This window comes from Dermacentor silvarum, chromosome 5 (assembly GCF_013339745.2).
Source record: "Dermacentor silvarum isolate Dsil-2018 chromosome 5, BIME_Dsil_1.4, whole genome shotgun sequence".
NCBI lineage: Eukaryota > Metazoa > Arthropoda > Arachnida > Ixodida > Ixodidae > Dermacentor > Dermacentor silvarum.
Genome location: NC_051158.1, coordinates 17,053,035 through 17,075,195, shown reverse-complemented (window position 1 = coordinate 17,075,195; position 22,161 = coordinate 17,053,035). Strand labels below are relative to the sequence as shown.

Sequence of the window (22,161 nt, the reverse complement as noted above, 5' to 3'; positions counted from 1 at the left end):
CAGCAAAGATAGAAGTAGAAAAAAGCGATGGAAAGTTTAAATTTCAGTGCCCAAGATCCAGTTTACAGAGCACTCATTAGTGGGGCAAGTACGTGAGGACAAGAACAAGTTGCATTGTATGCGTTTCGTAGAACGAGGGAAAAGAAATGTTGCCGGGGAGAAGAATGTATCGAATCCCACGAAGAACAACACAACGCTCACTCCGGGCGCCGGCAGGCTATTTGCGTGGTTCGCCCCTCGAGACTCCCTTTCCCGCTGTTGATGCTTACTTTTAAACTGAGCCATCGCGTACTCACCCTCACTTCTTTTCTGCCTGCAAGCTTTCTCTTTTTTTGTTCCTTCTGCCTTCGGCGCGCTAAGTTCTATTTCCGGCCGGGCTGAGTCGCCCAGCGCCTCCCTCGAAAAGTGCTCACGAGGCAACGTCGCAGGATCGAGCAAGCGGCTGCGGATAGCTTAGGCCTATAACATCAAGAAGCCGGCGTCATGCGGCAGTTGAAGAAGGCCGACGTGCAACAGAAGGAGTGGGAGGATGACCTGCAGCCGCACCAGGTGAGCATGCTGCTTGAATCATTGCGGATGCCAAATTCGCGACACACCTCGCGCCATCTTGCTCGGTCGAAAAGGGGCTAGCGCAGGCCAGTAGGAGCTGTGGCAGTTTGAGTGTGCTACTAAAATATACTGACGCCATCCGGCATTACGGCTCCACGGAAATGATGCATCTCGAACGATGGCAGACGTGCACTTCTGTATATCAACGCTTGATATCGCCCGGCCCGTCCGGCCAAGATTGCGTGCGCTCCCATACGTTCCAGCACGCTGGTGCCAGATCAGGTCAGATGCTGGACGCATGTGCCTCAAGACGAGCGGTTTACTTGTAGACGCGAAAGTGCTGACAAGGCATATATGCTAAAAACTGTTTTCTCTGGCCGCTATATAGGCGAAGGAGACGTTACGGCTCTATAGTGCTGGCACGCGTAGTTCTAGCGCTGGTTCCTTCGGTCGCGGATTACAATGCATCGCGTTGTAATCAATGCATTGCACGCAATGCATGCAATGCATCGCGTTGCAACACGATATAGTGAATGTGTCAAAATCACAATCTAATTTTATTCCAAGGACTGCAAATGCTTCTGAAACAAAGCAAAGATAGTAGGATGACACTCTCTGCGTTTCCTATAGCAAGTCCTCGCAATTACGAAGTATAATTGAATTCCGACTTAGTATGCAGACAATATCGATATATTTTTTCTTTCATAAAAAGGTTTCAATAATGGGACCAAACCACTTGTACAGGTTAATTACTGGCTACAGGAATATAACGTGAAACGAAAAAAAAAAACTATTGCTTCACAATTGCTGACAGAACGCGGCACGTTGAACAAACCGTCAAATGCGCTATAGTGCCTTTAGTAAACGGTAGTCACGTGCAGCGATATTACTCTGCAGTTTGAAGTGAACCGGGGTAACAGTGGGTCAGCATATGGGCTAAATTGACCCGCAGCTAAGTTTCTGTAGCAAAAACAATTCGCGCTTACAAATGTGGACACCGTGACTTAACGATATATAGAGTCGGGCAAGCTAAGTATATTAGAAACAGCGCAACAAATGGACGACTTTAGGCCCAGCAATTATAAAATGAGTGATCCGGAGATTAGCAGTCTAAGAAGAGTTCAGTCATCAGTGATGGCTAACCTCCAGGCGCCGCCAATTCGATGAAATTCTCGACTTTCGCTCCCTAATTGCTCGCTTTATAATAGCTGGTTCGTGTTGTCCACATGTGCAGCGCCGTCTGTCACGCTGTTGTCAAGATTAACCTTAGCGCTAACAAGCATCGCTATTGGTGGCGCCGTATTTCTTTACGATTAATTTCATTCATTTCATTATCCGTTCTTTTCTCTCTCTCCGTCATTCGATCGGAGGCCGTCGTTATCACCACGACAAGCATTCGCAAGGACAGTGGGTTATAAGGAAAGGATGGAAAGTGAATCGTTACAAAATACGGCTCCTGAGGTGCTGCAAAATTATTGATAAACCGACTCTAGTATCTGAGGTGAATTTTGTAGAGCACCAGAAATTTAGGAGTACCAAATCTAAGTACTCCAAATTTAAGAGTACTAACCTCGTACAGCATAACTTTTCTTTTTTTTTGGCATTCTTGTCGAACTCTTGTCGACTCTGTCGGTTCGTCGGCGCATATCTTGCCCACAATTAAGCCGGCCTTTCATTCTCGTCAGCTCAGTGGCTACGGAAGGAGGACGAATTCGTGAGACCACATTTCTGCCAAGCTTCCAGCCTCTGACAGAGAATAAACAAAAGAACGCTCATAGACTTGGATATGAAAGCGCGTTAGTTGTGCCAAGTAACTCACGTTAATCCGTAGCGCTCCACTACAACGTCCATTCACCGCATACACGCAGGCAGGCAGTTAGGCAGGCAGAGACGGAATAAACTGGAAACAGTTTATCGGACAAGCTTGCGCCCTCTAAAGACACAACTCAATCGGCGGCGGTAACAAGAAGTGCACTCAGCCATGGCCTTTGAGATAGAGAGAGAGAGAATAAACTTTATTTGGAAACCAAGTACAGAATGGATACCAAGAGAAGGAAAGCGCAGTTGAGGTCGGCAGAAAACCAGATGGGATGATGAAGTTAGAAAATTTGCAGGCGCAAGTGGAATCTGAAATTGCAGGCGCAAGCTAGCACAAGACAGGGGTAAGTGGAGATCGCAGGGAGAGGCCTTCGTCCTGCAGTGGACATGAATAGGCTGATGATGATGATGGAAACCGAGTCGGAATTTCTTCCTCGATGAGTGGGGCCCTCAGTCCAGGGCTACATTGCCATGCGCGACTTGGCGAGCCCGCTGGATCAGCCGTTGCTGTTCCTGCAGGCTTGAGCTGAGCAGCGAGATATCCCTGGGGCCTCTCTTTCTGGGGCCTGTCTTTCTGGAAAGAACGGCGACGTACAACATTATTGCATTGTCTGATATCGCGAACACCTTCTCGTGTGACAACAGATACGTGATAACAAAACGCCGTATAGCGAAAGCGAATGATCAAAAGTGTGAATAATACTCGCGTGGCAATATGGTTCCTAGCGTGGCAAATATGGGTAGAAATACAGTTCCCTGTTTGCGAAAGACGCCGAAAAATTTGTGCGATCATTAAGAGATAACTAAATGTATGACGTTCTCAGAACTCATATTCAGGGCTAAATTGTTCCCGAGAAGCGTATGCAAGTGCGATTTGGATATGTCAAGTGTTGCCCGAATTTCCTCTCGTAATGTTTTTTACAGTAGTGGGGTCACCTGTTTACGGATATTCTGCTGATAGCGCTCGATTTCCTATTGCAGCGCGACAACACCAAGGAGAGCCAGATTCTGATATGGATCTGGAACTGCCTCGAGATGGTCAGCTGCCTCGACTACGACCAGTTTCTCAAAGATGGTGTGGCTCTCTGCAAGTGAGTAACACTAACTTGCCACTTATCTTAATGTTGATTACATTTTTACACGCATTTTGCAATGTGGTGCAACCATATGAAGTAAACAGACAATGAAGCTAGGGAAAGCATGAGAAAAATTGCTGTTTTTTAAACGGAAATGTCGAATACTAAAAAAAAACGGAAATAAGTGAGTGATTAAACGTCCTTATTAAAAACTAAATGCATCATAATATAATGAGAAATAAAGCCATTGCATAGGTTCTGGGGTCATTTGTAAAACGGAAATGAAAGTGAACGAAAAGATACTTGCGGCTTCCTTCCTCACCCCCGTCAACTTCCTTGGGTTGAGAAACGCGGAACTTGCGAATTTCATCAAGAATAAATTTAATAAATACAGCATCCAACGAGCAGGCTGCTGATAAGACGCTATTTATCGTCACCAGCTCCACAAGTCCGACAAATAGCCTCAGAACAGTGCCATCAGCCGTCTCTTATACAAAGACTGGAGTGCAAAGACTACCATGCATAATCTCCCGCTGAAATGAATAAAGTGTGTGGGCGAAAATGCCCACTGTGTAGTGTTGGCGTCTTGTTTATTTCTGTGGCTAGTCCGCTAGGCTTGATCGCTCCCATTAAGCAGACTGGAAGGTGGTCATTCATTTGCACTTTTTACTTCACGAATCAATTGCACTATTTGTAATTAGCAAGTCAAAAAGCACCTTTGCAGAATTTTCCGTTATTCTACTTGTTAACGTTACCGCATTCTCATCAAAATAGGACTCCAAGAAGACCAGTAATCGTGCTTTCTTCTTGACTGCTGACTACCAGTAATCGAAGTTGAAGTCTCCGCGAAGAAATGGGAAACATTTCCGGGCAGAGCGTTTTGTTTTTACTGCACTCAAAGAAACTGTTGATAGATGCAGCCATTTGAAAGACGCGTTATGCATGGCAACTGTGAAACGAAACTTACAGTAGCGCTCAGAAAGTACCTTTTAATTGTCATGATAAGAAGGGGAACCGAGGGGCTCTATTTTGTTAATCATGACCACATAAAGCCAACAGACAATGAAGCAAAGCCGGAAAGCATCGGGGAAATTGTGGTTAAAATTGGAATGTAGAAAATAATGAAGAAAAGGGAAAATGAAAGTGGACGAAAAGATAACTTGTAGCTGGCGGGAGCCGAACCCGCAACCTCTGCATTACGCGTGCGTTGCACTACCAATTGTGCTACGGCGACGGCCAACCTCTTTTAATTGTCAGTACCACAAGGGAACTTCTATTTTACATGTCGTTCTATCGGTCACTGATACGTACACACCTCCGCCTCATCTCGTGTACCGATTGGGAAAAAAAGGAAATATAAATGTCTATGTTGAAGAAATCGCAGTTTCCCCGATGAAGGCGTTTCCCCAGAAACCTCGACGCAAAAGCAATGCGTTATAATATTACACGAAGCAATGCTCGTAGTTTTATTGGCGTTATAAAATACAGTACACATTCGTTTACTAAATAAATACGCGCGGTGCCACGCCTGCCCAAAGACACACATCAACGAAGTTCATTCAATGACCGAGAGCCACAACGCTGTCGTGATGAATGCCGCGGCTGCGTAGAGCGCGCCTGCTTGTCCCAAAGTGGACGTTCCGTGCTCCCTTTACTATTTCCCTGTGCCGCGTCTCTTAATCTCGAGTCATGCGACCTCGAGCACTGGGTGCGCGCGCGAAGACGGTCTGCATCAAGGCATCAGCTTTATCGGCTCGCCCTCGCAGCCGAAGCCGGTCAAATGCCAACAAACAGCGCGCTGGGTGCGCATGCGCCGCCGCATCCGGGTTATCACGGAGTCGGCGAGTGCGCGAACGTGCCTGTGGTCATTATCTTCCATAGGCCAGGTTATACACTGTGAACGTAGGACGCGTGAAGTGTCAATCAATGCAACAATATTTCTAAAACAATTTTTCTTTTCGAACATATCGGATGTGTAAATGCAACAGAGAGAACGAGCAAGGTCCCCGAAATATAAGCACGCTGACATCTTCTGAAGTCACTTATATAATATGAGAGATATCAGAAATGGTTGGTTGCCTCAGAATCACGAAAGCGGTGTTTCGGTGCTGTTTCTGTGCTTGGTAGAGTATAGTAGCATTTTGAACCCGTGAAGCAATCCGTCCTCGGGCGCAGGCTGATGAACCACGTGCGGCCTGGCTCAGTGGCCATGGAGGAAGTGAGCACCGGCAGCGACTTCCGTCAGAAACAGCGCAACATCGAGCTCTTTCTGCGCGCCGCCAAATCATACGGCGTCGAGGAACGCCTGCTGTTCCAGCCCGAGGACCTGCTCTTTCTGCGGCACCTGCCCCGAGTCACCAGGTGCATCTACGCCCTGGGAAAGCTGGTGAGTACGGGCTCGATCAGTGCACATCCCCGTGGCCAACCCTCTTCCGCTTCGGCGACAATCGCACCGTCAGAATGTCATGCTGTATCTATAGGTAAACAACGGGGATGAAAAGGACGAAGCGCAAACTTGAACCGCTTGTTCGGTCTTCACTCGTCGTGCTTGCTTAGTGGCTATGTGCTGGGAAGCTAAACACGAGGTCGTGGGTTCAAATCCCGGCCACGGCGGCCTCATTTCGATGGGGAAGAAATGCGAAAACACCCGTGTACTTAGATTTAGGTACACGTTAAAGCGTTCCTAGGTGGTCCAAATTATTCCGGAGTCCCCCACTACGGCGTGCCCCATATCATAGCGTGGGTTTGGTACGTCTTTTTTTTTTTTTGCTGTCATTGCGATGAAATTCACATTGTGCAGTATTGTATTCTTATGCCCCTCCTGCTTGGGCGCGCCCCCTAAAGGGCCTGCAGTATTTGGTAAATAAATAAAATAAAACAAAACCCCATATTTGTTTTCTTTCTCTTTTTTTCTTTTTTTGTCTTCGTGCTGCTCGGTCCTTCAGGCTATACTTTGGTCTGTGTGCGGGTATGCGCCAAAAGTCACGGGCAGTCAGGCGGCATTCACGCCGGCGAGCGCGACCTGCCCTTAACTTCTGCTTGCACAACCATGGCCACGGAAGATAACCGTATCACTGTATCCCGACGCCCTGCTCCTGCGCTGCTTATTGGCTCGGCAGATTTGCTACTCCAGTCATGGAGCTGAAGAATCGGTCAGTGAGCAATTTCCCGAAATCGGTCGCTTTTCGACCAAAGCGACCATTTGCGACCATCGTTTTGAGCCTTTGTCAGTCCCCGATACTCTTCGCGCAGTCCACGGCTGGACATCACCGCTCGACTATCACGTGGTGCTGGCCTATTTTCTGTGAGCCTTTCCTCTTGTTTTAAGCGAAGTTTTATAGGCTCACGCTGAAAAGTTGGCCGATTCTGGTGATTGCGCAGAAAGGGTCCAAGCTCAATGGCACGAGGCTCGGGGACCTGTAGCGCGCCCTTAAACTACCTTTGTCACACGTGGGTCCCAAAGAGACAAAATTATCAACCTTTCCCTTGTTGAGAAAATGGAGGTAAGCGAAGCTTGTCCGATTCTTGCGTGAGGGCTTCCGAAGCCCAGGCGAAACGTCAGCGAAGAGCCGCGGACACCCAAATGCGGGGGCACGATGTTGAGACCAAACGCCAGTGAAGAGCCGCCGACCCTGAGTTTAGGGCAAACGAAGCGGAACACCTTCGACAGTGTCGTCTTGTCACAAGCTTCGCTTAACCCCATTTTCTCGACAGGGGAAGGGCTCTCAATTTTTTATGATTAGACTTCAAAATTTTCTTGTGACTCCCCCTTCTGGCCTTTTCCTTCCTCCATGAGTGAAAATTAGAACGGCGATGATGACGATTGCTACAGACATGCGATGAAGAAACTTGCTTCCTCTTACCCACCCCGACGGCAATGCAGGTGGATCAGGACTCGAGCTATTCGGGACCCAAGCTGGGCGAGGAACCCTACGAACCCGTGAACGCGGCGGCCGGTCGGCGTCGTGGAGGCATGCCCATCGGCGACGACATCTACGTGGCACACGTCAACGTCCGTGACGTCATCCGCCGGCTGCCTTCAATGACCGAAGGGGAAGACATCATATCCATCGGCTGAACTCCGCGCAGGCCACGGTGCTGAACGCAGTGAAACGTTTCCTAGCGGCGACAAAACGAAATAAGGGTCGTCTGCAGAGACTCCGAAACCGGGGGCAGTGGGGGCGGATGCCCCCAAAGGTTCCACTGATGAGTGGGGGCGCACTGCATCTTGAGGGATCACCCCCCTCTAACATAGTAAATTTAGCCTTCATTTCCCAATAGCAGAGAAAAAAGTTCGCATAGGCCAAACTGAACCTAAGGTGTCGCAACAACTTTTTGTTACACTTCTATAATGAAACATTGACTTTCATGCCGCCTCATATTAAAAGTGACAGGTCTGTGTTCTTTAGAGATACGCTAAAGCCGACTGAATATATGTACAGGTATGATGTCGTGATTGTTACAAAACAGAGAAGTGCGTTCACTGACTGGCCTGGCACTACATAATGGCTCAAGGTGTCATGCCATATAAGCCGGTTCGCGCGCTGGTGCTATAGCACTGCCTGCAGCTCAGGCAATTTTTGCACACGTATGTCTACAGCTCTCAGTTGTGCAGCCTCTTAGCATAGGAATTATAGGCTCAAGAATTAAGACAGTTAGTCTGATGTTTGTTTCATGTATGCACACAGTCTGGTGTCGTATGACTCAAAGGATTGCGACACTTACATACTGCGCAATTGAGTGTAGTAAACATCCGCGTGCGATCTTCGCTGTCCTGCGCTTTTCATCTTTAAACTTATTTTTCGCCCTCTCTCTTTCTACCTCTTTATGTCTAAGTATCATAGAAGAACTTGATTTTGGGCTAGTTTGTAACTCATTCTGGTAAAACAAATTAGAGCGCAAGGAATCACACCCACACACACCCACACACACCCACACACACACACCCACACACACACACACACACACACACACACACACGCACACGCACGCACACGCACACGCACACGCACACACACACGCACACACACACACACACACACACACACACACACACACACACACACACACACACGCAATCATTACAAAAAGAGTCCCCAGACACAGACGCTTGTGTTTGGGGGGTATTTTTGGAGTGATGGCGTGTTGGTGTGTGTGTGTGTGTGTGTGTGTGTGTGTGTGTGTGTGTGTGTGTGTGTGTGTGTGTGTGTGTGTGTGTGTGTGTGTGTGTGTGTGTGTGTGTGTGTGTGTGTGTGTGTGTGTGTGTGTGCGGGCGTGCGGGCGTGCGTGCGTGCGTGCGTGCGTGCGTGTGTGTGTGTTTTTTCGTTCTAATTTGTTTTACCAGCATGTCTAAGCAGCTGCAGATATAATTAATGTAAGGACATTGTGTTCAGAACTAATTACAACATTTATCTTTTAAGCGCTTGTTTGAAATTTCCTGCACAATTAGTTAGGACATCAGAGGCCAACCTTTGCTTCAACTTCAGTGTCTTATATAAGAACGTCCCGCAAGCTGGCAGAAGGAAGCCTTAGGTCTTGCTGTCCTAGCTGCTTCGCTGTCCTACTGCTACGTTGACCCTCGGTGTCCAGTTTTCGTGTCTTGCTCTCTTGTTTCGCTGTCCTTCGATTACTTGCGGTGTCCTGTTTATAAGCAGGGCACCGAAAGTAAGTCTTTGGTGCCCTGCTTATAAGCAGAACACCAAAGGTCAACGAAGAGCAGCAAAGTAGGACCTGGGACTTCCTACAGGACAACTTGCAGGGCGCATTCACTTCCCGGATGCTTTTCAGAGCGCAGCGTTTCAGGATTTATGAACTTCACCTCCCAGCCCGTTTCTGTGCACACCCCCTGCGTCTTTGGCGTATTGTACGATTATTATCGTACGCGTATTATCCGCATGAAAAGCGATCCTGCGTGGCAGCGCTACACTGGATTTCTCCTACGTACGTCTTTCTTTTTACTCTCATTGTGTACCCTTTCCATGTGCCTCAGTGCAACACGCCGCGGTAGAACAGTTGCTGTGGCGTTGCACTGCTGGGCTCGAGGTCGTGGGTTCAATCCCCGCTGCGGCGCCCGCATTTCGATGTGGGCGAAATGCAAAAAAACGCTCGTGTACTTAGATTTAGGTGCACGTTAAAAGAGCTACAAGTCATCGAAATTAATCCGGAGCTCCCATAACAGCATGCCTCATAATCAGATCATGGTTTTGGCGCGGAAACCCAATAATTTAAGTTTCTTTCTCCCTCAGTGCAGTTGAGATGTTCACCATAAGTGAGACAGTTTACTGTGCTTTTTCTCGTTATGCGAATCTCAAAGAGTATTTGGGGATTTTCGGTTCCGAACTATTATCAAAGCAAAATTAATCTTTAAAGTGCTTCTTTACCTTCTCCCCGTACATTTTGCCGACTAGAAGAATACGCACGCACAAACTACGGGAAGCGGCTAATGTGCAACGTTCTAGTGCTCGTGTAAAGGACCACGCAGGTTAGCCAGATTTGACGCTATGCGCAAACGCTTGACATGGCAAAAGACTGCAGACGCTATATGTGTCATTCCCCAGTCAAAATGTGTTTTTGTCGACATTTAGCGTGTGAAAGAGCATGCGAAAACTAATACTTTCCAAGACATATGTAAACACGTCCAATAAATTATTCTCTTTAAATTCCAATCATGCGTTCGGGGGCACAAACTCGCCATTCTTTGTCTGCAGATGTGGTCGTCTGCGGCACATAACCAAAACTGCACTGCTGTGGCGTTGCTATGACGTCACTTACTTCTGTGTTGTGTATACAGACAAGCCGTCATTCGTGAACAGCCTGGGTGGGCACGCTCGCCTCACCATCCGACTTCTATCGATGCTGCGGTGCTCGAGAAGAGCCGCGACAATAGTGAAACTCATAATTTTCTCGCGGCTTATACGTGAAAACCACACCAATGTCGCGCACGCCCGCACGCACACGCACAAACGACACCGTAGACCTATGTCGGTACACAATCCGGTCTTCGGGTTCATGTAAAAGACTATATAGCGGGTTGGTCCAAGCTAGCGTCGAGGTGAGTTCACTCAACGTACCTGCAAGGATGGCATTAACTCGCCCGACCCGCTTGATAATTTCACCAAGCTGTATCTGAAACAATGATAAAAATAAGATGCACGTGGTAAACTTGGTCGGGTCGGTCTGGGTCAGCTCGATATCCGATTCGACTCGACCCACTCCCGTCGATTTGATGTACACGAAGTTCCTGTACTTCATGCCGTGTTCACGTTCATGTTCATATACGCGTTCTTAAAATGGAACAGCGTTTGTCACAAGCGAGCAGTGTTGTCACTTTCCGAAGGTGTTTTTTCCCTAACTACGACAAAGAATTTCCCTTGATTTCACAACATTTTTGAAAAAATGTTCCAGAAGCCAGGGGAATTCATATTCAAACGTATAGCTTCACTGGCTTTACTCAACAATAAAACAATAACAAAGCATAGACGCCATTTGTGTACTGACGATGCCACCCGCATAGGTGGCGAAACGTCTATGCTTTGTTATTGTTTTATTGTTGAGTAAAGCCAGTGAAGCTATACGTTTGAATAAAACATTTTTGTAAGATACAGTTGATGAGTTCGTCAGTGTGGGGTTTTCTGTAAAGACAAGTTTTATTTTTTCTTATGCAATATACTGCAAGTTTATAGTTCAAATTTATTTATAGTTTCGTTTTAAAATGATTAAATAATGAGTTCGCAGAACTAAAGCTGTAATAATATCGCAGTGCAAGTTGTACTAAAAAATGTAGTGGACTGGAGGAGGATTCGAACTTACGACCTTCTGATTAGGAGCTGGGTGTTCTACCTCCGATTAGAAGCCGGGTGTTATAACCTTCGTTATAGGTGTTGGCAACTGCGACGTTTTGCTTCGAAACACAATTACAGTGGGTCGACAATTACGTGCAGATGTCATCTCAGAGCATGACACATGCAAAGAGACAGAAGCGATTGCAGTAGCGATGCGATTTACTGCAGTAACCAGAACAGGTAAAATGGAAAACACATGCTCACCTACGCATCTATTGAAGTTAGGAAAAGAACTTTGTGGATGATCAACAGATTCTACAGCTTAATGAAACAAAGGTGAGTGCCTACTTTGACTTCTCATGTACCTCGAAGAACTGAAACATTACTGCACTGTAAGATAACGACCCCACCCATATTACCACCACCATCCCTTCGTTATATCAGGAAATGTTCACTGATTGCCTTCAACGTTGCAATGCTTTAATGGAATTTATCACCCGACGCTTAGAGGATTAGTCAATGAATAATTATGGTCTTGCCACCTTAGCAGCTTATTATTACACATCTGTCTCAATCAGAAAATGCAGCTTTTGCATCTTTATATAAACTCAGTTGAGTTTAACGCCCCATAGCGGCACCAAAAATATTGGATGATCCTGTAGTGGAAGGCCCCATATTATGTCAGGACTGTCTGTCTTCGATTATTTCATGTCTTAGTGCCCATACCGATACCAGAGTCTGACTTCACATAAACCAACGATTGAAGTAGGGCAAAAACAAAAATTCACAGGGTCGCATATGTTATCCTTAAGACAAAAAAAGCCCAAGTGCAAATGCATTAAAGACGGGAACATGACATACACATCCGCCTGCATTGCTTAGTCATCCCTCTTAATTCGCTTAGTCATCCCCCTTAATTCGCTTAGTGTACTGTGCATAGTCATCCCTCTTAACTCCGAAGGTCGAGGGCTCGACTTCCACCCAAGGTCGTGGCTTCGAGTGGCTTAATTAACTATATCTTAATTAACTGTGCCTTAATTAACACTAAAGGTAGTTGGTTTGAGTGCCTTAATTAACTATAGCTTAATTACCAACAAGTGTCGAGGGTTAGTAGCCTTAATTAGCACCTTCTACTCCGCTTCCTTGCAACCTCAACGGGGCGCAGACACTTACGTAAACGTGGCCGGTGATCCCGTCTGCCTAACACGGGCCCTGCCGATCAGCAGGGCCGGATCGGCGTCCAGGTGAGCGGCTCGGTGAAGAAGCGCTTCCCGAGTATGCGTCACCTAGTGGAAGCGGGCTTCATGACGGCCGAGGAACGGTCCCTGTACGAGGCAACGCCTAGCCGCACTAATCGTAACTGGCTGCCTTCGGTGTGGTTTGTCAACCTGACTAACGTAGCCGTACAGCAAGGACGGCTTCAGCCCGGACCACCGGTCAAACACCTACTCGAAGAGCTCAATCAGTTCCGCGCAAAGTGTTCGCTCCTATGGTGCTACGACTGGGTCACCGTACCGCTCGTCTACACGCAGGTGGTGACGCTCACAACTCACTTGTTCTTCGTGACATGCCTAGTGGCGCGCCAGAGCACAGCAACCAGCATTCGCGGCCACAAGGCAATTTGCACAGCAATGCATGACCGTTGCTCGATCACGGCTTTAGGATAAGGAACGACCATGCGCCAAAGACAGCTACAACCACGACTCGGGACGCAGGAGCGGAGACTATGCGAATAAAATGGTTGCACCGGCGGGAAGCACCATGGGTACGGTGGCTAGATGGGTAGGTGTGCCGACCGGCGCCTCTGGAGCGTAGTTCACCGCTTCTCCGCGTCATGACGCAAAATTGGCGCTGCGGTCAGTAGAACGGTTCCGCAGCGCACGTCGTCTGCTACAGGGGGCTGGCGGACTGGCGGCGAGCAAAAAAATAAAAAAAAAATAAAGCCCGTATTGGAGTAGTTGTATGTCGTCTGTTCGTGTCAGTTTCAAAGGTGAAGAGCTCCGCATCTCTCGTACTGTTTGTAAGTTCCTAAGCGATGTGGAATGTTCCAGGTAGGAAAGATGACCGGCAAGATTAGCGGCGGCGTTGCTCCACCAAAGAAGACCACCAAGGAGACCTACTGCTTCGCTCCAAACTGCAAGTCGGGCTCTAAATTTGTGAGAAAGACAGCGGAATTGTTCCGCTGTCTGACAGCGGAAATGTTCGCCCCGAGCTGCTCAGTAGCTTGCTCAGTATCGCTACGGTGGCTAGATTGTGTCGGCGACGTTAATGAGCAAGCGGTACACCGAAAAGCGTACGTCCATGAGCTCCTCGACATTGTAAATTTGCAAGCCGCACATAAGGTGCTCAGCGCCTGCGACATCGAGCACCGCTGCGCTGCTACAGGGAAAAGAAAAGTGATTCTAGGCTGATATTCTATATAGCAGGCTATGTAGCAAGGAAGTTCCTGCAAAGAGCCAAGTGCTCCGATTGCTCAGGGACATTACTGAATTCAACAGAATGAGTAGGTCAGGGCTGTTACTCCCTTCTGAAGCACTAAAAAAACTGGTAGCATCGCTCGAAGACGCCTTCAAGCTGTGCTTCAGTTTAAATGAGTTACGAAGGAACAGTGTATCGCTGACTTTGCATCCTTTCTGCAGCTGAATCACCCGAATTTGATCGGCTGTAAGCGGCACAAGAAAGAGCTCACAAACGATGTTGTGAAGTTCTATTCAATTACACGCCTTTACTTTCTTGTCAAGGGCAATAACATAGCGCGCGAAAGCAACAGGGAGAAGAGGAAGCACCTGAAGATGAGGCGTGTGCTGTGAACAATGCTATGATGTGGTGGACCAACGTTGCGGCCTTGCTGGCGCTAAGCTATTTATGTTGGTGCGTTTGCTGACTCAAGTTACGAGAGCTTTTCTTGTATTTTAAATATATTCACGAATCTAGTCCAAGGCATATTGCTTTATTTTATTACAATGAAACAGTGAACCATATGCACTTACCAACACAATTCTTCTCGCACCAATTTAGATACCGTAACTGACGCAGCAATAAAACAATAGCTGGATTTCTCGAAATTGAAACATTAGGACTCGCTAAATATCATGTAAACATTGTTCCACATACCGTATAAAACCATTGCAGTATTGTTTTATGCATGGAAAAAATGCATTTACGTCTTTAATGCAATGGGCTGGAGCGCCGCGTTTATATCAATAAATGTGACCGATTGCCAAGCTAGAAAATTTACTTCAGTATTTCGTTTTTTCTGACTCAGCGACAACAACAAGTTCCTCATTCAGGCTTGGCCTACACTGCTCAGAACGGTATTATAACGCGCACTTCAAAGATACAATCAGAGGCAAGCGATACTATCAGACACGCGTCTACACAGCGCAGCCGCCGTTGCGCGCCGCTGAACCGTTCTACTGTCCGCAGCGTCAATTTTGCGTCATGATGCGGAGAAGTGGTGAACTACGCTCGGTCGGCACACCTACCCATCTAGCCACCGTACCATGGGCACTGCCTTTTCCATCCTTGTGTGTATGGATAGCTGAGGTCATTGACAGCCTTCGAAGCATGCGCCCCACGTGGTAGGACGTCGAACTAAGACAGCTCATCGGGATGGCATGTAGTGTAGCACGTGGCAGATGACCCATGATAAGCGCACAAATGTGAGCCGCGCCGTTCAATTAACAGATTCTACGTAACACCTTCTACACAGCTTCTACTCTGCCAACAACTACGCTTACACTGGCTGTGGTGGCTGTCGCCCGCACCGTCTCTTTCTCCACGCGGCTCTGACCTTTGTATGCGCTGTGCATTCGCCGCTCAGTTTCCGTCGAAGCGATAGACCGCACGAACCGGCGGCGGCTGCCCTTGCTGCCAGCGTTTTGACAGTCGTTGTCTGCGGTCATTCAGTGTGATCTATTCATGTTACTTGTGCGCCATGACACCACGCTTGTCAATTCAGTTAGTAAGCGAATGTGTCCAAGTTTATGCAGCCGATAAATAATAATAATAATAATAATAATAATAATAATAATAATAATAATAATACTTTATTGACATTTGGTACAGAAACAAATACAAAATTGGCCTGCCAAAGCCTCATTGGGCTTGAAGGGCAGAGCCGACAGACAGCAGACAACAGGAATTCATTTACCTAGGACCACTCTAGTGCAGATACATTTTTTTTCCTTTCGCGCATACATGCAAACACTAGACGCGCGTGTACAGCAGTGCATGAAGAAGAAGAAAAACTGATGGTAATACATATAACGTCACCCAGCCTTACATGAGTTGACCATTCGTACATGCAATGGCAAAAATACAATAATAGATCACCATCATAGTTTCGAGGAAGAGAAAAAATTTCTAATGCCTTTAATACATCAACAGCTATGTGCAGCCCGAAATACATGGTTACCTTAAGGTTTTTGATACTGCAGCGGCATTTAACGAAGGAAAAGTACAGATATCACGGAAGAGTTAGAAAAAATTGAATTATGGGGTTTTACGTGCCAAAACCAGTTCTGATTATGAGGCACGCCGTAGTGGGGGACTCCGGAAATTTGGACCACCTGGGGTTCTTTAACGTGCACCTAAATCTAAGTACACGGGTGTTTTCGCATTTCGCCCCCATCGAAATGCGGCCGCCGTGGCCGGGATTCGATCCCGCGACCTCGTGCTCAGCAGCCCAACACCATAGCCACTGAGCAACCACGGCGGGTACGGAAGAGTTACGGAAGAGTTAGAGATGAATGCGACGAAGCAGTTGCTTCAGCTTGAATTTTGTTTTTGCACGAAAGACACTCGGGGGTAGTTGATTAAAGCAAGACGGTATAAAGTAGCTACGAGTGCGCTGACCATATCTGGTGGAGCAGCGAATCACCCGAAAACGGTTTTTAGGTCGAAGGCAGCGTGTAGGGACGTAAGGAACTTTATACTTGTTAAACCAAAAATGCCTCAGGACAGCCGTCTCATTCAGAAGGGCATCAAAGTTAGAGCATCGTAATGATTTAAAAAGGTCTGTGCCTGAGGGCAGTCTTAAATCATAACTAATCACTTTCAAAATAGAGAGAAGGATAGAGTTTATTCTATTTTTCCAACGATTCGCGCAGTGACCGAACGTCGTAATACCATACCGAAGAACACTATAACCAGGGTCCTTCAATACTTTCTTCTATAACCTAAGGCTTGCAGTATCATTTTGCGAACTGATAGTGGCGTATAGTATCTGATAGTGTATAATGTACGAGACACTGCCCGGAGCCTTGAACAAACATACGCCAGGTGAGAATTCCAGGTGAAGTCACTGTCAAGAAGTACACCAAGGTATTTAACAGATGAAACATATGGAACAGGTGTACAAGAACACGGAGAACAAGATGAACAGTGAGCCAGCAATGGGACGCTTAAACTAACTTTTATTAGTGGATTATGGAAACAAATGAGCTGTGTTTTAGAGACGTTTACATTAATCACATTATTGGCGAACCAGTTCATCAAATTTATTGTAGAATCTTGCAGAAGGGAAACTGCTTTTGGGAAGCGGGAATGCCGAGACTATCCCTACTCCGAATAGCTCTCTGCTAATTTGCTATCGCAACTGATGCTTCGATTTTCTTTTTTTTTTCTGTCGAACAGAGTAGACGCTTCTGGAATATTCCCAAACCAGAGGCTTACAGAAGGCGTGATTTTTTTTTTTTTTTTTTTTGCCACCGTCATTTTTCCTTCGTTTCTTCGTATATTTTCTTGCACCGTCGCGATTGCGCCGAGTTCATCTCGGCGATAACGTGTACGGCGCACAAAGGAAAGACGCCTGGGCGCAGTAGCGCATGCGCGAACAGCTGATAATCGTCAGTGAAATATACATATAAGAAGCGGCCGCCGGGAGGCCCGCCCGTCATTCCGAATTTGACGCCATACCTGCTATACGTCGCCCGTGTCAGCTGAACCAGCGATTGACCATATTGAGCCATATCTATACCACTTCACCGCCGGGTTCTAAGCTGTGACGCGTGCTCGAAGCTTTGCGTCGCGGCTACTCCAGTTATGACCTCAACTTCTGCAAGCGCGGTTACCAGGCTAGCACGACCCATTGGTGCTCCTGGAATGCATATGCTACGCCCGGCGGCCATTTCATCCCTTCTCACGCATGAGCTGTCACGCTTGACGCAAAAGCATCCCTTGCTGTTTTAAGTCACGCTTGCAATCAAGTTTTCTTTTGTTTGTGTGCGCCTGGATAATGAACTGACTGCGCCATTCAACCGGAGGACAACGAAGCAACTGTCGTCGCCACGTGCCTCCCAGCTAACCTACAAGGTGGGCCCATATACGTATATATATCTTAGGGTGACGTGGCTATATCCATTTCTTGCTGTTCTGTCTACACGATGGCCACTTCCTAGTTTAGATGTTGCTGCGTAATTACCGTATTTGCACGCATATAACGCGTTTTTTTTTTCCCTCGACATTTCTCACCCCGGAACGCGCGTCACCTTATATTTGGGTTCGTCACACGAATATAACGTTCGCTTTTTTTACTTTCATTTCGCCTGCTCACCATCAAGCTATTAACTGACCGTGTATTTTGCGCAGTCTTCTCCTGATAAAGAGCGCTGTTGGTGCCGCATCAATGTGGTGCAACTTGCAACTCTGAGCAAGACGATAGACGCGGTTGTGCACGTCTTCAATATCGCACGGTGGGTCGCCGCGCGATCCGTGAAAGGCCTTGTGTTCGATTGTGTCGCGGGCATTACTGAGTCGCTGTTTGTCCGATAACCTCAGTGTGTGTCACAATGGACGACGCCGTTCTCGCCGACAGTGCCAGAGCCCGTCCTTTTGCTTTATTCTGCGGCGGCAGTTCATACTGTCCGAGACAACCCCCCCCCCCCCCCCCCTCGCGGTATTTACGTGCAAATACGGTACGTTTCTCGTCTCTCTTGCCGTTGACATTCATATTTTTTTTTCGTCTTCCTAACCGTAGGTGAATCCCGTGCAACCAAGTGACCGTGTCACTACTCCGGGGAACAACGCAACCATGTGACCATGGCACTTCTCCGAGGGACAACGGACCAACCATCGTCGCTACGTTTGATCTTCGGCAGTTATATTCACCAGGTGCGATTCTAGCTTGCGAGGGTGGCGCGGCTAATAAATCAACTAATTGGCAATGTTAACTGTTTTACACTGATTGGCAAGAGAAGGCCGCTGCCACATTGGGTCGTCGTCGTGACGGAAGCGGAGAGGACTGGGCGGGGCGATTGTAGCTTTAGGCTTAGCTAACACTAAGAAGGGTAGCTCACGCTGCGCAGGCTCCAGCTGGCAGGGGTCCTCTCTCGTTTGCGACACGGACATCGGCCCATTCCGAGTGCTATTGCTTCCCGGTCATAATTTCGCGTGTCGGCGCACGCGAAATGTGGAAGTAAATTGCACCCGGAATTAATTAGTGCCAGGTTTCTTCCAGCAAAACAGAAGAAGAACGGACGTTGCCTACGGTCTGCAGCGCGGTGCGCTGCGGCGAAGACGGTGGTGGGTGGCCGCATTTTTTTTTTCTTGTCTTCCGTATGTTCTCGTCCCCATTGCTGTGTCACGCCGTGTTTTCGTCGCTCGACAAGCCAACCATCGTGGACTGGTCCCATCGACCACTCCAGCGCGATGACGCTTGGTGAGTACGTGCTTTCTGGTTACTTTCGTCATTTAACAAGTCCCCCTCCCCCCACTTTTTTTTTTAGGTTTCATATCTGCAACCTGTGCCTTGGCCCCTGGCACATGTTCCTGCACCCGGCCGTGTCTCGCACAGATTATGTTCAGCACCTGTCCTCCCACGGCTCATCGCGTCACTTCTGTTCCTGCCTCACTGCTATTGGTGTCCTGGTGAATGAAGATGCCTGCAATACCCGCCCTACAGAACGTTCACTGCACGTAAGTATATCGAGTTCTTCCAGCCCATGATGTGACGGTGTCCTCGCAGGTTATTAATAAGATGCCTGTTTGTCATTTCAGTCCACATCATTTGGTGCCAGACGCACGCGACGGATTTTCCGACACCCGGCCGTGTCTCGCACAGATCACGTTCAGCACCCGCCTGTCGTCCAGCAGTTGATGGGGACTTCTGTTCCTGCCTCACTGCTATTGGTGTCCTGCTGAATGAAGATGCCTGCAATCCACGCCCTGCAGAACGTTCACTGCACGTAAGTATATCAAGTTCTTCCAGCCCATGCTGTAACGGTGTCCTCACAGGTTATTAATAAGATGCCTTTTTGTCATTTCAGTCCACATCCTTTGGTGCCAGACGCACGCGACGGATTTTCCTACACCCGGCCGTGTCTCGCACAGATCACGTTCAGCACCCGCCTGTCGTCCAGCAGTTGATCGGGACTTCTGTTCCTGCCTCACTGCTATTGGTGTCCTGCTGAATGAAGATGCCTGCAATCCACGCCCTACAGAACGTTCACTGCACGTAAGTATATCAAGTTCTTCCAGCCCATGCTGTAACGGTGTCCTCACAGGTTATTAATAAGATGCCTGTTTGTCATTTCAGTCCACATCATTTGGTGCCAGACGCACGCGACGGATTTTCCTACACCCGGCCCTGTCTCGCACGGATCACGTTCAGCACCCGCCTGTCGTCCAGCAGCTGATCGGGACTTCACTTCTGTTCCTGCCTCACTGCTATTGGTGTCCTGCTGAATGAAGATGCCTGCAATCCACGCCCTGCAGAACGTCCAGTGCGCGTAAGTATATCCAATTGTTCCGATTCGTACTGCGACTGTGTGCTGACAGGTAATTAACAAGATGCCTGCTTGTACATCGTGCTACAGGAAACGTTCTTCGCTGCCTCGACGAGGCCACACAGCTATGAAGTCCCAAGAAACAGCACGACGTCGCGTGGCATGAATGCTCATCTATAGCATCCCAGTTGGAGTTGTTCGTTCCACCCTATAGAAGATGACGGCCACTTGATGAAGTCGTATGTTATTTAGTACCTTTGACAATATGACGTAGGTACCAAAAAATCCCAGGTAACATGCTGTTCTAGCTCATCGTAGTGGCACACTGCTCAGACTCCAGCGTTGGGTTGATGTAGTGGATTCTTGCTTCTTACGTTCATTGGCATTCTGTGCTTTTGTAATGGTACAACGATGCTGCTTTGCGTTTCCGAATTTGTGTGTGTGTGTGTGTGTGTGTGTGTGTGTGTGTGTGTGTGTGTGTGGGCACGCGCACGCATTTGTGTGTGTGTGTGTGTGTGTGTGTGTGTGGGCACGCGCACGCATTTGTGTGTGTGTGTGTGTGTGTGTGTGTGTGTGTGTGTGTGTGTGTGTGTGGGCACGCGCACGCATTTGTGTGTGGTGTGTGTGTGTGTGTGTGGGTGTGCACGCATTCTGTGTGGTGTGTGTGTGTGTGTGTGTGTGTGTGTGGTGTGGGCACGCGCACGCATTTGTGTGTGTGTGTGTGTGTGGGCACGCGCACGCATGTGTGTGTGTGTGTGGGCACGCGCACGCATTTGTGTGTGTGTGGGCACGCGCACGCATTTGTGTGTGTGTGGGCACGCGCGCGCATTTGTGTGTGTGGGCACGCGCGCGCATTTGTGTGTGTGTGTGTGGGCACGCGCGCTCATTTGTGTGTGTGTGCGCGTGGGTGTGGGCGCGCGCGCGCATTTCATCTGCTAGTTAACATCATTCCGGCTGAGGTGCATTTCCAGTTCATCCACGAATTGTTTGACTGGTTTCTTGCAATTGGTGACTTCCTTCAGTAAGCTCGTCGAATGCTTAGCAATGATGATTGCGAATTGTTTCGGAAACTCTTGCAATATTTTCGCTGTACAACTCACCAACTCGTATATTTAGTTGTGGAACTTTGGTTTTGGTATTCCAAGGAATATCTGTTGGTATCTTTTTTCTTATTCCCATATTCTTGGTCTTTCAAGTGACTCATCATGGACAATGTAAAACAGCATCAATGTACCATAACAAAAAGCACATGGTGTGAATTAAAGGCATTCTATCTTATTATGAGCATATCCTTTGAAATCTGGTGCCGGCATTGCACCAAGCTCTTACATTTTTTTACCTGTCTTCTGTCATTAATGACGCTGATAATAAAGCAATGTACGACCCTCAAGGCAGGTTCTGGATCGCTCTTCAGACACTACCATACATGTCTGCTGTGTTAAACAGACTGCTTTGCCACAGTTCCTTTTGTCCTACATGAGTTCACTGCCCTGTGTAAATTTACCTGCCTGTGTTTATCTACTGGAGATTTCTATGACATGCATTTGCTCACTGATATTCCCTGGAACCGAATAAAATAGCAAGGATGTTTTTTCATCGTACCTTTCTTGCACTGTTTTCCCCTATGTGAAAAAGATTGTCAGAACTACCTCTTCCACAATAAATTCTTTGCCCAGTTGCTTGGAGTGTGCAGTTTTGAAAATTGAAATTTAGCCTGTGAAGCCTTTGTAGTGAATCACTTCGCCGCTCACTGGTGTTACGCGCCAGATGCAATGAAATTTTGGACATAGATCCAGAGTAGATAGTGCAGCCTCTGCAAAATTCTGCATTTGAAATGCCTCTAGATATTTTCAGCGTACCTGCAGCATGCCGAAATTTGGAGACCATGATACCCATCCCAACATTGCAGCTAAAGCTGGTTTGAATGCGTATTTTCTGTCTGTTATCATACCAGCCGCTATTACGAAGAGGAAACTGCTAGTTATTGTAAGTTGTCAAGTGCTGCTGTGGACAATGGCACAATGGAAAAGCAGGTACTGCTGCTGGTGACACTTGCATGAATTGCAGCAGGCATAACAGTTAGTGGTACGCAAATTTCAATTTCGCAGCGAGCATCAATGTCCTTCCACAGTGCTGACGTGGAAGGAAATCGCAGTGCAAGGTAAGATTATACTGAGACCCAGGATGTTCGGTAGTCAGTGGTCGGAAGAA

At 47.7% G+C, this 22,161-nt stretch overlaps 2 protein-coding genes across 2 annotated transcripts; both read left to right on the top strand.

Moving 5' to 3' along the window:
• Positions 1-352: 352 nt before the first annotated feature.
• LOC119452962 (myophilin) lies at positions 353-8,399 on the top strand. The gene is made up of 4 exons (XM_037714923.2): positions 353-549; positions 3,349-3,458; positions 5,619-5,829; positions 7,327-8,399. The coding sequence occupies exons 1-4, from the start codon at positions 484-486 to the stop codon at positions 7,519-7,521; spliced, it is 582 nt and encodes a 193-aa protein (XP_037570851.1). The 5' UTR covers positions 353-483; the 3' UTR covers positions 7,522-8,399.
• An 8,739-nt stretch (positions 8,400-17,138) lies between these two features.
• On the top strand, positions 17,139-19,673 carry LOC125945547 (uncharacterized). The gene is made up of 4 exons (XM_049667443.1): positions 17,139-17,539; positions 18,204-18,884; positions 18,952-19,141; positions 19,492-19,673. Exons 2-4 carry the CDS (start codon positions 18,784-18,786, stop codon positions 19,633-19,635), a joined length of 435 nt encoding a protein of 144 aa, XP_049523400.1. The 5' UTR covers positions 17,139-17,539; positions 18,204-18,783; the 3' UTR covers positions 19,636-19,673.
• The last annotated feature ends 2,488 nt before the right edge of the window (positions 19,674-22,161 follow it).

Coding starts and splice junctions, on each gene's coding strand:
- LOC119452962 (XM_037714923.2), top strand. CDS start 484: ATGCGGCAGTTGAAGAAGGCCGACGTGCAACAGAAGGAGTGGGAGGAT. Junction 3,459..5,618: donor GATGGTGTGGCTCTCTGCAA/GTGAGTAACACT, acceptor CCTCGGGCGCAG/GCTGATGAACCACGTGCGGC. Junction 5,830..7,326: donor TCTACGCCCTGGGAAAGCTG/GTGAGTACGGGC, acceptor ACGGCAATGCAG/GTGGATCAGGACTCGAGCTA.
- LOC125945547 (XM_049667443.1), top strand. CDS start 18,784: ATGTTCTCGTCCCCATTGCTGTGTCACGCCGTGTTTTCGTCGCTCGAC. Junction 18,885..18,951: donor CTCCAGCGCGATGACGCTTG/GTGAGTACGTGC, acceptor TTTTTTTTTTAG/GTTTCATATCTGCAACCTGT. Junction 19,142..19,491: donor CTACAGAACGTTCACTGCAC/GTAAGTATATCG, acceptor TTGTCATTTCAG/TCCACATCCTTTGGTGCCAG.